At 39.8% G+C, this 8,874-nt stretch overlaps 2 protein-coding genes across 4 annotated transcripts; one reads left to right on the top strand and one right to left on the bottom strand.

The window, feature by feature from the left end:
• Positions 1-94: 94 nt before the first annotated feature.
• rogdi (rogdi atypical leucine zipper) lies at positions 95-5,023 on the bottom strand. Of its 2 annotated transcripts, XM_084678127.1 has the most exons (12): positions 4,850-4,981; positions 4,473-4,529; positions 4,163-4,234; positions 3,664-3,746; positions 3,461-3,515; positions 3,289-3,369; positions 2,956-3,051; positions 2,612-2,710; positions 2,229-2,342; positions 2,066-2,115; positions 1,660-1,786; positions 95-1,018 (listed from the first exon to the last, which is right to left on the bottom strand). In XM_084678127.1, exons 4-12 carry the CDS (start codon positions 3,723-3,725, stop codon positions 977-979), a joined length of 726 nt encoding a protein of 241 aa, XP_084534253.1. In that variant the 5' UTR covers positions 3,726-3,746; positions 4,163-4,234; positions 4,473-4,529; positions 4,850-4,981; the 3' UTR covers positions 95-976. The 2 variants fall into 2 exon arrangements, with proteins under 2 accessions (XP_084534253.1, XP_084534252.1); XM_084678126.1 differs by lacking the exon at positions 4,473-4,529 and having other exon boundaries at positions 4,850-5,023.
• Positions 5,024-5,088: 65 nt separating this feature from the next.
• sass6 (SAS-6 centriolar assembly protein) lies at positions 5,089-7,424 on the top strand. 2 transcript variants are annotated; one of them, XM_084677877.1, is made up of 2 exons: positions 5,089-5,341; positions 5,690-7,424. In XM_084677877.1, the coding sequence occupies exons 1-2, from the start codon at positions 5,207-5,209 to the stop codon at positions 7,013-7,015; spliced, it is 1,461 nt and encodes a 486-aa protein (XP_084534003.1). In that variant the 5' UTR covers positions 5,089-5,206; the 3' UTR covers positions 7,016-7,424. The 2 variants fall into 2 exon arrangements, with proteins under 2 accessions (XP_084534003.1, XP_084534002.1); XM_084677876.1 differs by having other exon boundaries at positions 5,089-7,424.
• The last annotated feature ends 1,450 nt before the right edge of the window (positions 7,425-8,874 follow it).

The raw sequence follows: 8,874 nt of genomic DNA, 5'->3' as shown, positions 1-8,874 counted from the left end.
TAGGAGTTGCATGCAACCTTTTATTTAATAAAATAATCTCTTACAATATACAGTATTTGTGGTAATAGTGGAAATAAAGGACAGAAAAGGTATCTTATGTGTGTATATAACATTTATTTATTGCACAGGCGATGGATTATATGGTCAACAAATTGTATATTATGTATGCATCTCAAAATAGTTTCTGTTAACACTTACTGGAGTCATTTGTTCAACAGTGGAATGACTATTGGATTCACAGGTAAATCATCAGAACAAAACACAAGTGCAAAAATATTTGATAAATAAATAAATACCAACATGTTGCAGACAAGACACATTTAAGGAAAAAACTTTGGAATGAACACATACAACATCCATTAGCTTATAACAGGCCTTTCCATTTTGCTGTCCATAGTGGAACTGTTTTCTTTGTATTGATTTGTTGGTCAAAGCACCACTTCACAAAATCAGTCTTTTCTAACAGCCGGACTATATGTCATCTAAATATCACAAGATTATATCATTAGTGTTAACAAGTGGTGTTTTACACCTAAAAGAGAATAAGGAAAGGGGTTGTAAGTGACAGGTCATCTGCCCTCAAACAATGTACTGATTAACAAGAACTAGGAACTTCTTTTAATTCTTCCTCATTCAATACAATGAAAAAAAAAATACATTCAATAGGAATTTGCCTATTTAATTTATAAGGAGTTCAAGTAAGACATTTTCGACAAGACCTTAACTCAGATTAGCGCAGACAGCTAACACGTGGTGGTCTCTACAACCAGGGAAACACTGATGGATAGGTTCATGCAGCATCTCCTGTAAATCAAACACTTCACCACTTAATTAACAATGATTGAATTTGAAACAAAAATAGTAATAATTAAGTGCTGAACAACAATATAATCTGGATATCCCTTTTATATAGGTCCTATGAATTCAGGATTGGTATTCACACAAATGCCTTGTTTTTCCAAAAGCCAGCAGTAGACTAGAAGGGTCTGTAATTCCAGAAACTGGAGAACACCGAGATCTGCCAATAACAGAAATACATGCTGTTAAATGTGACATTCCTGAGTACAGACTTATTAAGGATTATACTGTATAAAGACAAAGTCTGTCATTTACTTTAACATGCAATATTTTTCCATCTAATGTATTTTTTTTACTAAAAGTATGACGAGTGGAACGTTTTCTTCTTCCACTTCCTTGGGGTACAAATGTTGGACATCATTTTGATCCTACATGTTTACATTTTTTTTTTTACTACACAACCATTTTGTATTATCTAAATGTATCAAAATATCTGTCACACATTCGTCTAAGCCAAACCAATTAGCTAACAAGCATGACCTGCTATTTGCACAGGAGAGACATGTGTATCTTATGAATCAGCAATCCAAAACTGGACCACAACAAAAATCTACACAAACTGCCCTTCCTCAGGAACAATACTGGCCATTCATAAGTGTGCCAGAACATATGTTATATGACTATTATCAAAGTTGCTGCCGGTGCCTATACTGCTCAAACATGGGTATGTGAGGATATTACCTTAGCAAACATCACTATCAGACTGGGATCACATAAGGAATAAACAAGCAACTTTGAAATGACCTGAAATATCTACACTTGCTAACGTTATGGCCAGTCATACTTTGCCAGAGTACCTACCTTGTCCTTGAGTTGTTGGCAGAGCTGCAGCGAGATGGTGAAGAAAACCAGGGTGTCATTCAGCCATGGAACCACACACTCGACCTTATGAACGTGGCTCACCTCAAACCTATTGTTGTTGAGCTCACTAAGGGAGACAGGAATGGAAAGAGATGTGAGTGCTCCATGTGTTTGGGCTGGTCTTAGGAATCTTCTCAGCAATGAAAACAGTCAAGATGTTTTTGCAAAGAGCATGTCACTTCAGAGCACGTAACTTGGATCTTTAAGTGATGCAAGGAGAAATGTTAAATGCGGTCTTAATGGGTTAAATGTGAGAATAAAATGAGAAAATTGGTAGATGCTAATCAAATATTTATGAACAATTAACAATAATGCATGCATGTAATGGGAGGAGAGCAGAACTTACAACATAGCTCCAGGGTTGTGCAACACTGAGCTTCCTGCTGGCTTGTAATTCTGTGAAAAGACAGATGGAAAAACAATTCTGTGAAAACACATTCGGACACTGTCTAGAACACTCCCTTCAGTGGGTGTGTCTTTATAAAGGTAAAATAGCATTCAGGTCTTGCCTTGGTAGTGTTGGGCTGCACCACATGAAGCTGGTATACTGTTAGACACAGCTTGCTGAGGTTAATGTAGAAGTTCACCATCACATCCCCCGGCATCGGAGGAGTAAACATTTTCTGGTTCAAGAGGAAGGGACGGGAAGAGTGTGAAAGAAACAGACAGAAAGAAAGAGACAATATTATGAGAAGAAATTAGGGTGGTGAAAAATGGAAATGGAAGTTGAGAGGATTAGGAACAAGAGGTTCAGAAGCCAGCTAACACTATTTCAATGCCTTTGCCTTATCTTGACTTGATCAGTACTGAGGGAGTCTTGAGGGAGTATAATATTAGTATATAGTGAGTCTGCTGTCTGATTCTACTGTGTGGAATACTGTGGCAGACTTACCATCAGACCGCTGGTTGCTAGTTCAGGCAGGGTCATGGTTGCTGGGGTGGTGAGGCGGTTGCGTGCCCTAGTCAGCTGCAGCATCACAGCATCCATCAGCTACAAAAACAAGAAATAAAATTGAATTTAGTCATCTCAACCAGAACGTGATTACAGCTTAACATATTTTCCTGTTTCAGTAAGACTTGTTGCTTGCATACAATTCCCAGTTTAATTCACCCTCTTGCAACTAATTACCAGCAGCAGATGTGGAACTGAATGAGTGTATTTCTGGTAGCAATTCTCAGAAGAGAGGGGGGGGGGGGGTGTGTGTGTGGTTCTATGGTGGTTCTATGGTGACAGACCTTGTTAACCTCAGCGCCAGTTTTAAAGTGGTAGCTGCTGTCCCTGCTGCTCAGCAGCTGCAGAGCCTGGTTCACATGGTTCCGTGCATCCTGGATCTGAGAATGAGGCAGGCAGGTTCAGGAAAAGAAATATCGCAAGTGGATGTATATGTACAGTGTACGTGATTGTAGGTGGTGGTATCAACATAACGAAAAGAAAAAAAACATATTATAATAAAATTTCATTATTAAATGTCATATTCTGATAAAAAAAAATATATATCATATAATATGAAAGAGAGGGAAGTACTCAAATATGATGAAGGATGAGAATCCATTGGTATAATGACTTACCTGCTGTAATTTCCATTGCTTATCGTCCCTGAACGCAAAATGCAGTACTTGGCTGCTTTTGGCAACTTTAAGATTGATGTCCTAAAAAAGAGATATTGTTTAATAGGAAAGACCTAATGTGACCAGACATTCTGTTACGAAAGGTTCAAATATCACAACAGAAGTCACTCACAGCTTGAGTCAGAGACTCTCCCTGGAGGGTCAGCACTCCCTTCACTTGATCCATGCTAAAAAACAGAGCCTCCATCAATACAAAATGCCTGTTATTTGTTCAACCTAACTAAAGCTCCAACTAGGTTCAACCAAGTGTCACTAAGATAACACACTCTGAAGAATGTGTCTCTTTAAGACTCAAGTGCACATGCTGGAACGTACGTTGAGCTACCCAAGATGAAATTTTCCTGCTTGAGTTGACTGTCTAGACCTGACACAGGCATTGAGAAGCGTCTAGATGCCTCCTGTAGACAAGAATGCAAATATCCATATTAGACAACGATGGGATAAGTTTTGCAAAAGAAGGAAAATGTCTATTTAATTAAAAAAAGGAGCATATTCTGAAATATTGATCAATGTATGACAAAACTATGTGAATGAGAAACTATGTGAACGAGAAAAGGTTAACCGTTTTGAAATGTTTAAGATAACCTCAGATGTCTAGCACACAAAGGTCAACAAAGGTCAGCCACTCAAGACAATCTAACAGTATAATGATTTTATACTGAACCCTTGGTCCAAGAATCAATGTTTACCGAGTAGGCAGGAAAAGAGAGGGGAAGGAAACGCGTCTCTGTGTAAATTATGAGTGTTTACAGAAAATGGAGGAGGGCCAAAAGGAGATTTTAAAAAAAGAGACTGTGTATGTAATAATTTGTACCTTGAGAATATCCTGGAGCTGCTTTAGAACTGCATGGACCTCCTCCTTAAGCAGCCAGTTGAACTCCTCCTCCTAAGAAGTTGTACAAACAAGACGACCAGCAATTTAGGCCTACAGATCTATCGGATACAAATATACATGATTATTAAATATGGTGAGTATACCAAACACCTGATAAACCTGCCTGTAATAGACAGGCATGCAGTAATGTATCTGTATTATCCAAATCGATGCAAAATATAAACAGCTTTATTAAAGGATCTCGAGTTTCTTGGAAGCTGCTTCACACTCCCAATAACAATATACACACCTTCACAATTCAGGGAAGATGTGAACTGCAGTTGTTTTTAGCATCAGACCGGGAAAACTGAATAGGAAATTCCTCAATTAAAATTTGGTAGCCAAATTACAATAGGTTACTCGTCTATTAGCCTATATTAAACGATTAACAAAATAAAAGCTTTTAATAATCAGTATTGATAAACAAACATCCCTCTGTCTGCTTCAATCTACGAACCAGCCAGCAAACGCATTTAAAGTGAGCGAAATCAAACATAAATTGCATAGTTTAATTGCAGGCTAGCTTGTTGTGTTAGTTGACCAGTGAGCATCGTTTACTGGACCGCTATGTCTGCCTGGGTCAGTTATTCATTTTAGCTTGAAGAATATTCCTGCGGTACAGCTTACCAAAACAGCTCTCTCGGCTTGACTTGCAGCTGACATCTTTGGGAGTTCAGATAAAGATCGCTGTGAATTCAGCATCGCGGATGATATAAAGATCCAAGTTATATGTTGAGTGGTACCAATCTTAGGCTTTGCTGTAGGTTGCAAGAGGTTTGACACTGAGATTCTGTCTGAGCTCCTCCCACTAATCCTCTATAGGGGAGCACATCCGCTTTATCATACGTCACAGTTTGTCGCCGGATACAGTTAAAAATTCGTTGTTCGCGGCGGTTCAAAAAGGGTGTTTGTGTACAAAGAAGATTTATACGCATATTACTCCTAATTTAGCAAACATACGACATTAACAAACGTTTATTAGCCATGACAGAATTACTTTTTAATTCGTTGTTGCAAGTTCGCGTGAAGTGCAAAGACTGCGATGACAGGAAGACAGATATTCGAGTCACCGTTGAGCAGCAATTGACATTGAATCCAGTCCACAAGCGGGAGCTTCTGGTAAGACTAACAGATGACAAAGATCCCTGTTTTCTGTACAACCTTGCCATATCAGAAGAGGATTTCCAAAGTTTGAAAGTTCAACAAGGTCTACTTGTAGACTTCGTGTCCTTTCCTCAAAAGTTCATTGATCTACTTAACCTGTGCATCGCGGAACAAGACAAAGATAGTCCAAGGTTTTTGCTTGAGTTGTCATGCCCATCCCCAGTGTCAAACGGCAGTGCAGCCAACTTCAACGTTGTGGAGACCAATGTATTTAAACACTTAATGCATCTCTCTCTCAAGCTTCTTCATGGTACCGATTCAGAAATAAAAAAATTCCTGGCTGTTTGCCTTTCCTCTTTGAAGGAGGAGAAGCAGTTGTTGGAACAGAGGTTTAAGAAGACCGAAGATGACCTCTCTAGACAGCTTAGCTACACACAACAGACCCTGTCTGAGAAGAGTACAGAGTTGGACAAACTGCGATCCGAATGGGCTTGTCAGACCACCTCACTCTCCAGTCGCCACACTCAAGACCTCACTGCAGAGAGGGAGAAGGCTCTGGAGACACAAACTAAGCTTTTGCAACAGAGTGAACAGCTGCGCAAGGACCTGGAGAGCACTCATACGAGGAACACACAGCAGCTACAAAACCAGCTGGCCGAGGCAGAAGCCTCCAACAGGGACCTAACCGAAAAGAGATACAAGAATGAGTCAACCATCCGAGACCTGCAATCCAAACTTGTGGGACTGGAAGATGAGTCGCATCGAGCAAAGCAGCAGGTTCTGTCTCTGAGGAGGGAGAATAGCACACTGGACACAGAGTGCCACGAGAAAGAGCGTCTCGTCAACCAGCTACAGATGCGCGTGGCTGTGCTGGAGCAGGAGGTCAAAGACAAAGAGCAGCTGATGTTCCGCACCAAAGAGGTCCTTGAAGCCACCCAGCTGCAGAGGAGCAGGGCGGAGGAAACTGGAGAAAGCAGGCAACTCCAGATAGGGAAACTGGAGAGCACCGTCAAAACCCTGTCGGAAGAGCTCATTAAAGCCAACAGCATCATCAAGAAGCTGCAGGGGGATCTCAGAGGCCTGGTAGAGAAGATCAAATTGAAGAACACGGTGACCGTGGCACAGGAAAAGGTGCTCCAGGAGACCACTGAAAAGCTGCATACGGTGGAGAGGGACCTGCTGGACAGTCAGCAGCAGCTCAAACACAAAATGGAGGAGGCGCTAAGGCTGAAGGAGCAGTTGGAAACGACCATTCAGAAACTAGATCAGAGCAGGGAGGTGCTGAAAACCAACGAGAATGTCATCAACTGGCTGAATAAGCAGCTGAACGAGAACCAGCTGGCCAGAAAGCCAGAAAGCCCTGCCGCGTTTCAGACCCCTCCAGCCGTCTCGGCTGCTGCAGGGGGACTGAGGATGGGCAGCGCTCCTCATGGCTTTGTCCAGTTTAACCCCACGTGTCCCAAACCTGTCCTGTCGCCAGTGGGGATCCAAGATGGCCGCCCCAGTGCACCGCGTCCTATGCATCCCTCCAACAAGGAGAACGGGGAGCCAGTTGGATTGGAGTCCAAGTACTTTGAGAGGCGAGAAGACAGCATCCCTCTCCATGGACTGTTGGCTAATTACAATCCTCGAGAGGTCCCTAGGCCTCCACTGAAGCACTCTCTGTCCTCAGCTTATTTCACTGGCTGAGACGTGAAGAGCAACACTTTTGTTTACTCAACTACTCCTCTTTAAGTACAAAAGCGCTTTGCTTTGGGAGTTTGGACCTCCACTTTGAGCGTTTTTCAATGTTTGTTGTCATTTGTTATACATTATTATATATTAAAATATTGTTTTTAAATGTATTCTGTTGAAGTACTGTTATTCATCTAAACCTTTGTGTTCTGTATAGATAACTCAAATGGTTGTGCTATAATAATAGGCAGAGTCCACATTATCATTCCTTTTAGGTTGATTTCTTATAAGTGTGTAAAAGAGTCAAGTTGAAGTCAGTCTGAAACAGAATCTCTCATAGTACTTGCAGGGATTTGCCAACTGTTTACTCTGTGGAATATAACTATTATTGCCTTGATATTGTATTAAAATCCACATGAACACATTTTGTTCTCCATATTCCTTTACTATTATGTAATTGACTGGCTAGACAGTGCCATATTTGACATTAGATGAAATATTGTGATAAGATTAAGCTGGGATTTTATTTACTAAATGTTATGTCTGGTTAGTGATGCCTTCTAGGAAGGAATGATGTATTTCAGAGCATTGACATCTGTTAGGGGGACATTTCCTCAACCCATTCCCCTAACCCCAACACTCCATTTACAGACAGTTAATTTATTAAAGTCTAAATGACCACATGTCAATCAGGAGAAAATTTATTAAACTGCACAAAAGCCTTGACTTTTCCACAAGTACACAAAATCATAAATATCCCAAATCAATAGTTTTACCCTTCCTACACAAAATCTGATTTGAATCATTGTCATTTTATCGCCATTGTAAGCCTGGTTGTATAAGCCACTTAATAAACCATTTACACTTAACGGAACAATCTACATTATTAAGACACTAGATTATAGACAGTCTGTGGAGGCTAACCAAAATTATTTTTATATTACCCCATATGCATTTATAAAGAAAACCCACACAAACAATTGGGCTATTTACATTTCATTTGAATGTTTCCTAAAAACAGTTCTGTACACTACATTGTGTACCAACGTCTATAGAACTAAAACTTTGTTCATGTGTTTGGCAAACAATGTTTATAAAATGGTAAGTGAAATAATGATTAATCAATGAACTGAAAATAGGTATGCACAATCAAATAGATGTACAATTTTAAATCAATTCAACAATTACTCCATTATATCTGTAATTTTCTTTTGCTAGGATATCAGGCTGCAAGGGATATTTTGATATTCTCTTGAATTCCTTAAAGGTAATGCATTTTGTTATTCAATTTTTGATTTTATTGACAAATGGCCTGTATCCATTGGTCACTGTTGACTTTGCCTTCACGGAACCCAATTCAAGACCAACTCAAAATGGTTGCATATTAGAGTAATGGCCTTTGCGAACCTCTTGGTGTCATAGTTACATAGCTCAACAGTGTCTACTTGCAACAATAAACAAGGTACTGACTGAAAATGAGCAGGTGGAAGATTGATTTAGGTTAAAATGTATTACGACAACCTCTTGACAGAATGTGAACCATTATCTTGTTGAAAATTAAAACATGTAAAATTAACTCTGTTAAAAGTTAGCTATTGAAGGTATGATGATGACCGTAAGTCCCAATAAGAACTAAAACAAATGACTGCATATTAAGGCCTAAAAATATCATTTAGACCATAACTTTTTACAATTTGCCTCCCCCCACCAAAAAATACTTTTTGAGGACAACAAACCATGTCCAACTGCACCAAAACAAACAAGAGATGTAGAGCAGAGAAAACTGAAATAAATAAATACATCCATCGTTCATAGACTCTTGGATTACAATATTAAGGCAATGCAGTGGCATTTTCTTGGTGCTTTTCTAGCCT

The sequence above is a fragment of the Hypomesus nipponensis genome, chromosome 17 (genome assembly GCF_054491055.1).
Source record: "Hypomesus nipponensis isolate SF chromosome 17, ASM5449105v1, whole genome shotgun sequence".
In the NCBI taxonomy this organism is placed as follows: Eukaryota; Metazoa; Chordata; class Actinopteri; order Osmeriformes; family Osmeridae; genus Hypomesus; species Hypomesus nipponensis.
The sequence above is the reverse complement of the archived record's forward strand: the minus strand, read 5'-3'. Positions and strand labels throughout refer to the sequence as shown.